General features: G+C 41.1%; 1 protein-coding gene across 4 annotated transcripts in view; it reads left to right on the top strand.

The window, feature by feature from the left end:
- The window catches only part of KMT2E (lysine methyltransferase 2E (inactive)), a 55,685-nt gene extending 44,273 nt beyond the window's left edge, over positions 1–11,412 (top strand). For 3 of the 4 annotated variants that reach the window (XM_066550842.1, XM_066550843.1, XM_066550844.1), the window contains 8 exons: positions 133–277; positions 989–1,242; positions 1,394–1,450; positions 2,310–2,873; positions 5,742–6,043; positions 7,763–7,851; positions 8,223–8,314; positions 9,140–11,412. In XM_066550842.1, coding sequence (XP_066406939.1) covers positions 133–277; positions 989–1,242; positions 1,394–1,450; positions 2,310–2,873; positions 5,742–6,043; positions 7,763–7,851; positions 8,223–8,314; positions 9,140–10,654 — 3,018 coding nt within the window. In that variant the 3' untranslated portion in view covers positions 10,655–11,412. Of the gene's footprint in view, positions 1–132; positions 278–988; positions 1,243–1,393; positions 1,451–2,309; positions 2,874–5,741; positions 6,044–7,762; positions 7,852–7,952; positions 8,067–8,222; positions 8,315–9,139 lie in introns of all 4 variants that reach the window. The other variant, XM_066550845.1, reaches the window with a different exon arrangement.
- The last annotated feature ends 896 nt before the right edge of the window (positions 11,413–12,308 follow it).

The following is a 12,308-nucleotide window of genomic DNA, read 5'->3' as shown; positions in this document are numbered from 1 at the left end:
AAAAAGAAGTCTTTATTTATAGCATAAATTCAGGCAGAAAAAGGCTGTTTGGCAAACCAGTCGTGCTATGCATTTTGAAATGTTCATCATTAAAGTTTAAGTTGCTAATTGGAACTTCTTGGTTTTTTACAGCGTTGGTTGAAGCAGGCTTTGGAAGAAGAAAACTCAACAACGATTGACAGATTTAATTCACCATCACAAGAGAGATCTAGAAGTCCAGCCATCAATGGTGAACATAAAAGTCCTTTATTACTGAATGACAGCTGTTCTTTAACAGGTGTGAAGCTTTTGTAAATACACTACACAAGAGCTATGATGAAGTAGCTGATTTTTGGGCACTGTTTTTAAATTGATGACTTGATGAAGATTCCAGGGGTATTTGCATGTTTTCCTGATACTTTCTTTGAAAGAAGTGCTTAGTTGCACATTGGTTGGGAGTTTTTCCCCCTTTAATGTATATTACATAAGAAATCATTATATATCCTAGCATTTACAGTCAACAAAAGACTACTGGTTTTGGTATTAGTATTAAGAAGTCAGGTTATAAATTTAAATTTCTATGCTTTCTATATAATTAGAATGCCTTTAAACCTTGGTAGGCCAAAGTAGCACACAGGGGGAAAAGCTGTGTAATCTTGCAGGCATAATAGAAAACTGGAGTGCACTAAAACCACCTTTTAACTGAACAGTCTTAAAAACCTATAGCAGTTGATTTGGCCTTCTCTGGAGACACAGGCAGTTCTTCCAAGCATCCAAGCACATGGAATTCACTTACTGATGTATCTGTTGGCTGTTAAGAGTTGATTTTTCAGGAAGCCTATAGGCTGTTAAAAGTTCATCTCTCAGCAAGCCTGCCCTTCAGAGATTTTTTTTGATCTTAGAATTCTTTAATTTGGAATTCACAATTTCATTACCTAAAGTACTTAAACAACTGTAAGTGATTGTTATATCTAGAAATCGTGTAACTTTTTCTAATTTTAACATACAGATCTAACCACACCACTAAAAAAACGAAGACTGTATCAGCTGTTGGAGTCTGCTTTCTCAGAAACCTCCACACCTACTCCTTCTCCCTATGCCACACCAACCCATGCTGACATCACTGCCTCTGAGCCATCGTTGTTTGCTACTCCTCCCAGGGTAAAAACAGAGGATGAAGCTTGTCGAAATGGTTACAAACCCATCTATTCACCAGTTACTCCTGTAACTCCATGTATACATGGAAACACCATGCACTTTGAGGTGAGATTTATCATGGATTCTAGAGCATTCAGAGGAAGTGTTCAGACATTGCAGCGTAAATCAGTATTTTGTACTCCTGCTACAAAATGGGGGGAGGTATTTCTCTAGGCTAAAAAATTAATTGACTTGCAATTTCTTCTTGTTTATTTAGAATATTTCCTCACCTGACAGTTCCCCAGAAATAAAAAGGCGAGCTTACAGTCAAGAGGTAAGGAAATTTGCAGAACCTGCAAATGGAGTCATTGCAACTTCATGAGATTTAAAGGCTAACTTCCCCATAGGTTTTACTCGCCTACTCCTTTATATTTCCACTTTACCTGTTATATTTTCAATTTTAAACTGGTTTCTCTCTGTATCACTTAAAAATGGTGATTTGGATCAGGATCGCCTTCTGTAATGGAAAAGAGTTAACTACTGCAATTTGTAAACAGGAACAGAAAGAGAACACTTTGCTTTCCAGGCTGTAGTTAGATTCAGATTAACATTTCTCCTTGTTACCAGCATTTCTCAGTTGTTTCTGTTGATCCCAGTTATGCTCAAAGTGAAAGAGTAGAGCAGAAGGTCAGTAAGTCAGCATAGGTGGTGGATTAGTTGAAGAGCAAGTGCTGTTGGAATATGCCTGGGTATTCCCAGCCTGCAGGGGTCATGTGTCCTGCCATGGGGCTTCATCCTAAAATTCAGAAGTGTCTTGGAAAAACATCTCCTTCCTTCTCCTGCTTTGAAATAGGTGTTTTGACACTGAGGAGGATTGCTTTTATGTTGAAGCAAGTGCTTTCTATCTTTCTGGCCTGAGACTTGCTCCTTTTGAAGCTCTTCCCCTTCCTCTGCCAGTCATAAATAAACCCTGACACTTAATGCTTATTTTTATTTTGGTTAATTACATTCTATAAAATGCTTTAACATAGTACATATGAATAGTAGAACTAGTAGTCTGGCTCTAGAATTTTCTTAAAAATTGATAAATTCATGGTACTGGAAGGCCTTTAATCCCACTTAAAGGCACATCTGAATGTCAGATAGGTTTGATGGAGTGTGAAAAAATAGTTACATGTTTTTTCTTCATGCAGGGTTATGACAGAGCATCGATTCTAGCACTGAATTCTTTCAGAAATTCCAACCTGACAGAAATGGGCCTGCAAGAAATAAAGACTATTGGATATTCTAGTCCAAGGAATAGGACTGATGTCACACGGCAGTGCACTGGAGAAATGGAATCTGTGTCAGACCTCCAGCTGGGACTCGAAGTAATTGAGCAAAGTGCACTGCATAAAAACCTGGAAGCCCCCACACATGATAGGACTGATTCAAACAGCCAATTAGAAACTGCTCATTGTGGACGGGGCACAATTTATTCTTCCTGGGTAAAAAGTCCTGACAGGACAGGTGTAAATTTCTCAATGAATTCTAATTTGAGGGACTTGACCCCTTCACATCAGTTGGAGGTAGGAGGTGGATTCAGAATAAACGAGTCAAAGTGCCTGATTCAAGACGATGCAAGAGGCATGTTCATGGAAGCATCTGTTTTTTGTACTTCAGAAGATGGAATTGCACCTGGCTTTGGAAGGACTGTCAATAACGACAATTTGATGGATGGAAATTGCACACCCCAGAACCCTCCACAAAAGAAAAAGGTTATACATTTAAGAATCATTTGGTCTGTCTTCCATTGTCTGCTAATTATGTTTCTATAACAGAAAGAACTCTAATGTAATAAAGACCATCTGATGGCTCTTATTTACATATTACAGTGTAGTAGACATTCAGGAGACATAATGAAGGGCAAAGAGCAAAGCTGCATAAAACTATTAGTAAATTTATTTTTTCAACGTAAAAGATACAAGTTCTATTTCATAGGAGTCTTGAATTAATTGCCCACTAAATAATTGCTTTTCAGGTTTGAAAATGGTTGCTTATGCCACCTGGTGTTACAGTACTGTTATACAGAATATATGCTAGCATCATAGAGACCACATACTGTGAACATCTGTTATGAATTACTGCAAGAAGTTGCAAGGATAATTTATGCTACTCAGACTTGAAAGTTAAAACTGCACAGAAATCCTTAGTTCCAAGAAATATTTTTCTTGGTTTAATTTGGTTTTTGGGTTTTTTGGGCTTTTTTTTGTTTTAAAAATAAGCTCAATCTAAATTTGCTACTCTCATTGAAACAGTTGTTGTAGAGAAGTGGCATTGTCATGGGTAACTCAAACCAGGATTGGAAGTTACTTTGTGTAATTCTTAGACTGCATTGTACTGTCAGGTTGACTCCCTTTGCAGGAAGAATGACAAAGATGAAAGGCAGTGGTCTCCAGTGTACCAGCTTGCCTGTTCTGCCTCATCACAGACTCTAGTAATCTTTCTTGTTTGAAAGGTGTGATTTATTTTCTTTACAGAAGTAGTGGTGAGGAGGGTGGGGTTTTCTGCATGTGTACATGCCTGCACAATGGGGTTTGGGGTTTTTTGGTCACATTGCAGCCCCTTGTATATTCCTGCTGCTCTGGGGCATCCTGCTGTGGAGCATTGAGGAGTCTTCCTTCAGTAGTTCTTCATCAGAACTGGATTTTTGTTTACTTGCTTCAAGCTGAGACATAAATGGAGCAATATTGTAGGAGCTCTGATCTCACCTGGTCACGGCCCTGAGAATTTGATAGATCATGTGTGTGTTACTGCAGCCCTGCTATTTTGGCAAACTGGAAAAGAAAACATAAGCCAAAATTCCTGTAACTTGACAGTCTTCTTTTTCTGAAGGCTAAATTAGGCTTCACAAATCCCAGCAGCACTTAGTACTTCAGTGACCCTCCCCAAGTCCCTTGCTGGCAAGGGTTGTTCCAGGTTACTGCTGAGAGCTTACACTACTCTAATCCTCCACTAAAGAAAGGTGTGGCTGCCCCCTGACACCCCCAATCCCAAGATTCTTGTCTAAAAGGCTCAGTTTGAAGAAACAGCCAGAGCAAATTGCATCTGTACCCCTGAAAGAGAAAGGGGTTTAGGATTTCTGAGGACACACAGAAGTTTGAAACCTTAGACAGTATAAAAAAAGAGGTGGTGGGCTAGATCCCACCTAAGGTGAAAGGTGAGGATTCAGTAATTTTGTAGGAGACTCATAAAAGCCTTTTCCCTAGAGTCATGTAAGATGGCAATATCCTTAGGTAGGTCTTTGTAGGATGTTTTTGCATATTTCTGTATTTTTGTGGACATTTGCTCCTCTTTTCTCTTACTATTGCACAAGTCCTTTATCAACACAGACCTGTACATTGTGCCACACTACATGGGTTTCTTAACATTTAAGCTTTCTTTAAAGCAGTATTCTTTAGGGGGTCCCTGTTACATGATGTGGAAATAATACAAAATTATTTGAGATCAGTTCTTAACCTGAACTTTTTTATGCAAAATTAGGTATTTTTCACTGTTTTTACCCTGACATATGGATGGGTCTCTAATAGATCCGTTTGAAAGCAAACAAACAAAACCCCTTAGGACTGGAAACAGCTGCAGCTTTGGTTTTTCTCTCTGTTTAGAAATGGATGTCCAGTTTTATTGATGATTAAGCCAGTTAAGCATTAATTTTTTTCATTATTGCATTTTAGTTTGTTGGTTCGGATGCTGTATGGGTTCAGAGCCAGATATTGATAACTAGAAGAAAATCTGTAGCCATTAAATGTAATTTTTACCAAACTAGTGTAGTTACTGAATAAAGTAGGCCTGAAGGTCAATATTTTAGCTTTGTAATTCAAATCCTGAAGATTCATGGTGAGAACATTTGAGCCTGTATTTTTTTCACTGAAGGCAATTTACTAACCACCAGAACTGGTTTCTCTTACATGGAACTTTGGTGTAGTGATTGTATATACATAATACATGAAATAGGAACCACGTGTCATTATTTTTAGTAATAGAGTTAGCTTAAAAATATGTTCTTAATCAGTCTGTCTTAAAGGGCAGTAAAGACAAATTGAAAATAAATGGAAAAGTGGCAAATTCTGCATGTTAAAAGGCATGAAGAGCTTAGTGAATCCTTTGATATATGAACAGAAGGGTAGTGGGTTCTCATGCAAGGGGGTCAATCTGAGACCTGGATGTGACGTCCCTTGAAATTGGCTTTACTAGATCAGTGTAATAGTAAAATTCTGCAGTTCAGGAGAAACCATAGAGTCCTTTGTAACTACAGCCAACAGAATTACTTCAGCAGGGGACCTTTTGCTGACCTGTGTCATCTGCTTCTTCTCTGAGGCAGAACACATAATGCTTCTCTTGGCAGAAGCATTTTTTTAATACCACCTTTACAGTTGGTAGTAGCTCAGTACTCTGTAAATTCCACTGCAGCTGTGGTGAAATACCACAATTATGAAATACCACAATTAATTTCTGTCCTTTTTTTTTTAACCAGTTACATGGTACATATTACTGAAATATATAGTTCATTTAATAGAAACTGTGAGAAAGAAAATGGGTAAAACTTCCTTTCTAATATTTGTTTGTGGGTTGTTTTTTCTCCTTAGGTGTCCTTGTTAGAATACCGTAAGAGGCAGCGTGAAGCTCGAAAAAGTGGCTCGAAGACAGACAGCTTCCCCCTGGTTACTGTATCTCCTCATGCTGCTGGTGCAGGAAATACAAGTAGTAATAATGGTGCTAGTGATGGGTATAACAACAGTGGTGAAAACGGGGAGCAAACTGAAAACACCGCAAGCCTGCCTTTACCACTGCCAACTACTGTTTATAATGCAGCTCCAGAAGACACTGGCAACAACTGTGCAGTTAAGGAATCTTCCTCCAGTGAGAAGAGTGAACCAGAAGTTCAGTGGTAAGCCACAAAACAACAGGATTTCAGTTTAATTTGGAAGAATTATTTATATGAATCTAAGGCTTTGGTATTTGAAATTTGTTTTTCATTAAGACTGCTGTTGCAGGTTACGGACTGGAAGCTCTTCTTCCAGCTTAGTGAAGAGTTGTCTTACCTTTTATCTCAGAAATACAGCAGACACTTGATAGTGATTCAATTACATGAAGAATTACTCACAAGATATTTATTAAATTATTTTAATTTATGTTCTAATGGCAAAATAGGTATTGGTTTGAGCATGTGTGTCCTTGTATTTCCACTGCTTTGTCTGTGAGATGAAGAGAATTTTTCCTGTTAAATCTCAAAGCCTTTCCAAATGTACTGTAGGGCATAAGGTGCAACAGGAGAAAAATCTATGCTCATTAGCAAAGGCTTCTGGAAGACCTTAGGAGGTCTGGTTTTCAGTCATGGCTGGAAGTGTGTGGAATGTTTGCTGTTGCTTAATTGCCCTGTGCAGGGCTGAGTGCAGCCTGGCCAGCAGCTCCTGCTCAGGTGGGAGCATGTGGTGACACAGCATTGTTGGTGTTTGCTCAGTGGTGCCTTTGTTTGCAGACCATATGGGCAGTGTGTGCAATGCCAAATACTCCAAACAATCCCAGATCCTGAGGAGAGGTGGAGTGTGGATGGGGAGAAGATAGAGGGACTTCAGTCTGTGTAAAACACTGCACAAATTTTTCATTGAGTTTTGGTAGCTTTAAAATAGATGGTTGACTGTGGTGACACTGTCTCCAAAACATAAGTAGTACAAAATAAATCCTGCTGATGTTCTTCATACTGTAGTGATGGTGTAACTGTAATGAGGATGAACCATGGGCTTAGGAGTTGGACATCCTTCTACTCAGATGCTCCCACTATTCCAGAAAAGAAGATTTTGTAAAGCCAGTTGACAGGAGAACTAAGTGAAGCCTTCAGTGTTCCAGTGAAAAGTGGCTGTTAAGTTCACTGTGCAGAAGCTACTGCCCTAAATTGTGCAAACAGGCTAAACAGGAAGAATTTATTACTTAGATTTTGCAGTAACCCTGTAGAGCAGCACCAAGGCTTATTCCAGTGCAGCAGTATTGTAAAGTGATGCCATACATCCTTGCCAGAAAGGAAAATGGTTTTGTGGAGCACTGTCACTTACAATGTTCTTGGTCAGGTTGTGATTGGAGATGTAATGGATTATAAGAGAGATGTGACTGTCACTGCATACCCGTTGTCTGGCAATTGAAGTTTAGAAGCTTAAACAGAGATTTGTAGTGGTAAGTGATTCACAGCTGTGCATCTGCTATTAAAGAGCAGATTCTTAACAACAAACTAACAAAATGACTACTTCCACTTCTGGACAAAGATAGTTTTCTGCAAATTGAGACTATGAACCAGTAACTGTGACCTTTATTTTTTTTTACTTTTCAGTTGTTTAGACAAAGAAAAACACACAGATCTGCAGATACTTCCTTAATAAGAGGAAATGCCAGTTTTTTAATGTAACATGGTTGCAGGAAATTACTGTATTTAAAGTGGGAGAAAATAGATACAAACCACTTAAGTAATAATATTCCTTATGCACAACCAGTTATTTGGTTGTTACATGCAGCCAACACTGTAGACTTTCTCTGACTTGGTATTTGCATATACCTTGTCCTAAATTTGGACCATGGGAGTACATCCTCTTAAATTTAAAATGGCCTTCTCTTGCAGGACTGCATCAACCTCTGTGGAACAAGTGAGAGAACGAAGTTATCAGAGAGCTTTACTTCTCAGTGATCATAGGAAAGACAAGGACAGTGGTGAGTTGATTTATTGTTTTGAAGATACATCAGTCTAACCAGTTCCCCTGTGGTAATCTGTAATGATTCTAATACTGTGTTTGGGTCTGCTTCATCTGTAGGGGGAGAATCACCTTGTAGGCCATGCTCACCGTCTCATGTTCAGTCTCCATCTCATTCAAATCTCATTTCCCAGTTGCAGCTTAAGGCCCCTTCTTTCACTGAAATTACGGAAGGTCAGTAAGCAGATGACCTTGTATGACACTTGAGCTATTCAATGGTCTAACAACAGCTTTAATAGTTCTTTTAAAGTCAAATATAAAGTGCTTAGTGATTTCTGCAAAAGATTTGATTTTCCCACTTTGATATTTATGTCTGCTTTATTTCTGTAGAACCTGATTCTGAAAATCCAGAGCCAACTTCTGAATGTCCGTCCCCAGATACTTCACAAAGGACTTGTAAGAGTCCATCAAAAGCAAGCAAGGTAATGCACAATATGCATAGGAATAGCTCCATCCATCTCTGGTTTATCTTTAAAAATGTTAATTGTAGGATTTACTACTTTGGTCACATACACGTGTTCATCTGTCTGTGCAGTAATTTAACATAGGTCGATATTTGCAAGAATACTTGTCCGTATACACTAAAAAGTGGATTTATATGTTGTCCTTTCAGTAGGTGTACATGTTTATGGATGAGAGAAGAGATTGTATCTGTGCTGTTCTGAGGTGTGAATGCTGAAGAACTGGCACTCAGAACCAACAGCAGTGATGTGGCTTACCCTTAACAGGAGGTTGCTCTTGCTCTGCAAGGGTTTGGCATTGTTTGGCAGTCTGATAATAGGGAGAAGGATGTTGAGTAGTGAAGTGATTGAGGTTGTCATATTTAGTCTGGTTGCTTGTCTGTTGCACTACCCCAGCTTTAAAACATTAAATCACTCTAAAAATTGCTTTACTCCTGTAAGTGGTCTTCTCTGGAATTACTTCTTTCAGATTCAGAAATCTAAAACTTTTAACAAAGAATAGAGTCAGACTTTGACCCAATGGATCATATTTCTGTTACACCTTTAAAATAAACTTTAGTAGTCTTTGACTTTGAAGAATTATTGATACATACTTGATAAAAATAGTACCTTCTCAAGCTTACCCTATTACTGATGTTTTTCTCACACCAAATACATATACTGCACCTCAGCACTTCCTCTCACAATCTGGGGAGGAGACTGTTCTGAGATGTTCTTTTTTGTTCATTGCATCCATGGTTGAATATTTCAAACACTGAGCACTGACTGTCTTTCTTTCCATTCCAGCCCTCTTCACCGAGTCCTGTAGTTTCAGCACAGCCACTTGGGAAAACACCCACAAAACCAGATTCGCACTGGGAAACTGCAGCTACTGCACCTGAGACTGAGAGTGTGAATCATCCCAAACCTGAGCTGCAGCAGAAACAGCTGACAAACAACGTCCAAGCACTTTCAAAAACTCATCCATCTCAGTCACATCTGCGCAGCTCTGCTGAGCAACTTTCACATTCACAGAAGTTGCCTTCCGCACCTTTGAAGCTGCATTGCCCCCCTTCGCCTCACGTAGAAAACCCCCCCAAGTCCTCTACCCCTCACGCGCCTGTGCAGCACGGTTACCTTTCACCAAAGCCTCACTCACAGCAGCTGGGATCTCCTTACAGACCTCATCACCCACAGTCACCTCAAGTTGGAACGCCCCAGAGGGAAACACACAGGAACTTCTACCCGGCGGCGCCGACCCTCCAGCCCAGTAACCAGGCGCAGGCTAGCGGCCCCCTCTTCACTCAGACATCATCAGGACAATCTTCAGCTTCCTACAGCCAGTTTAACCAACAAAATTTGAACAGCAATGCGCCACCTCCCCCACCCCCTCCACCCCCTTCTTCCACTTACTATCAAAGCCAGCAGCCCTCTGGAAACTTCCAGAGCTACAGCCAGCTGAAGGGCAGCATACCCCAACAGACTGTGTTTTCATCTGGACCAAATCAAGCACTTCCTGGCACTGCGGGTCAGCAAACGGTGCCAGGCCACCACGTAGCTGCAGGGCATTTTTTGTCCTCTCAGAACCCCAGTATTCATCACCAGGCATCGGCATCTGCTGCTCCTCCTCCTCCTCCTCCACCACCTGCTCCAGGACCCCACCTTGTCCAGCAGCAAAGTACTCATCAGCAGCACTCTGTAGCACATGTTGTCGGTCCAGTTCATGCCATGGCAGTGGCTCCTGGATCACACATTCATTCTCAAGCTGCTGGTCACCATTTGCCACCGCCACCTCCACCACCAGGTCCTCTCCCCCACCACCAACCTCCCCATCCTTCGACGGGACACCAAGGTTTGCAAGCACAACACCAGCACGTTGTAAACTCAGCACCGCCTCCCCCGCCGCCCCCTCCCTCCAGCGTTATGGGCTCGGGGCACCACCCCTCATCAGCACAAGGGTTACACCACCCCTCTCATCAAGGACCCCCCCATTTCCCTTCCAGTGCTCACACAAGCGTCTCCTCCTATTCCTCTCAAGCCCCACATCACACAACGTTAGGACCTGGACCTCAACATCAGCCTGCTGGCACAGGACCTCATTGCCCACTCCCTGGTCAGGGTCCTCACATCCAACCTCAAGGACCAAACAGTATTGCAACACCTACTGCTTCCGGCTTCTGCCCTCACCCCGGCTCCGTGAGCCTCCCCCACGGAGTGCAGGGGCAGCAGCAGGCCTCCCCCGTGCCAGGACAGATCCCCATTCACAGAGCACAGGTGCCACCCACCTTCCAGAACAATTACCATGGGTCAGGGTGGCATTAAAACAGATCCCTTTAGTTATAAACATTTTTAAAATGTTCTGTAATATAAACTGTGTATATTTAATATGTACCTATTCAAGGTACTTTTTAAAGCTTGTACATGATACTTTGTATAAAAGCAAACACCAGTGCTCTTCCATTGTATCCTTTCCATTTTTTGCTTTTTAAAATTCCTGAAAACGTGCTGTTAAGCCAGTATTAGGTATTTCTTTTTATTTTGTAAGTGGACATTCCAGCTGTTTTTTCTGGCAGTAGGTTTGATGCTGCATAATGTTTAAAATTTTATTGTTGCAGTTAAATTCATTTAGTGAAAGTTTTCTATATTACTTTTATACATATGTAATTAAATAAGTACACAGGCTAAGTGATGGCACTAACAATTTTTTTTTCCATTTTCTGTCAACAGTTTTTTGTGTGCATAGAGATAGGAAACAATGCAATACAGATTTTTATAGTTTTGGTGTGGACATGGCTTTTTGTTTCATCAGTTATTTGCAGAAATTGTAATTTAATGTATAGACTGTTTCTAATGTCTCGGACGAGTGCTGTAAATACTGTATTTCTTTCGCTTGTAAAGTTGCTTAAAGCTTCTTTCATTTGATATAGTATTGTATATAATAAGTCTTTTGCAAAAAAAAGTGTGATCTTTGTGAAAGTAGTACAGTATATGATCTTTAATTTTTTTTAATATACTGTCACATTGCAGCACTGGTTGGGCATTTTAATTCATGTTAATAAATCACAATTATGTCAGTTTTACCTACTTGTCCAGAAAGGGTGCTATATCAGCAGGAAAGTGGCCTTAATCTCTGATCCCCCCTGCTCCTTGTGAGGCTCTTCACTTCTCTGGAGTTTCCAGCTGTGGCTTCACTTCTGTAGCATAGACAGATGGGGAACATCCTGGAGGAGGGGGTTCTTTCCCCTGCTCCGTTCAGAGGTTGAGGAATAATCACCCGAGCACAGCAGAGTCCTGGGTCAGTTTACCAAGAGGGTCAGCAGGGGCGCTGATGGGCATTTTTATGCTGGAGGTGACATTGGTCACAGAGCAGGGAAGCAGTGCCTGCTGCAGGACCCTCCTGTTGGGAGGAGCTGTGGAGCAGTTTGGGTTTTCCTAATGGAAGTGATCTATTCCTGCTGCTGCAAGTGGCACTAAGATGGTGCTGTTGCGCTCCTCAGTGCAGTCACTCTGTCATGGGTGAGGCTGTCCTTCCATCTCAGCAGGAGCTGCTCTCAGTGCTCCTCACACAGCAGGAGGTGCTCAATGGCTCCACCTCAGAGCAGAGAGCAGAACCCGTGTGTGAGGAATGCTGAAATGGCACAGGAGGGGAAGTGGCCCTAAAAAAAGGGCTAATTCTTTTTAACACGTAAAAAAGGGGGCCACCTTAAATTCTAATTTGCTTCTAACTACAGAAGAATCTTACTAGTTAAAATCATACACTAGAAATGCTTTCCTGAACACCCGCTGGCTCGGCAGCACACACACTGGAGTTCACATTTTACGCTAGCATGTGTAGTGCAGGACAGGATAAGCCCATCAAAACAGAAAAAAGCCCAACGTGCCCTCTGTGCAGTTGCACAGACACTGATTCTGATGTGCATCATCCTGTCTAGCCCAGCATCCAGATCTAGTTGCCTCTCTTCCATAGCTCCAGCAA

Source organism: Molothrus aeneus, chromosome 5 (genome assembly GCF_037042795.1).
Source record: "Molothrus aeneus isolate 106 chromosome 5, BPBGC_Maene_1.0, whole genome shotgun sequence".
Lineage (NCBI taxonomy): Eukaryota > Metazoa > Chordata > Aves > Passeriformes > Icteridae > Molothrus > Molothrus aeneus.
Note: the sequence above shows the minus strand (reverse complement) of the source record. Positions and strands in the feature narration are given on the sequence as shown.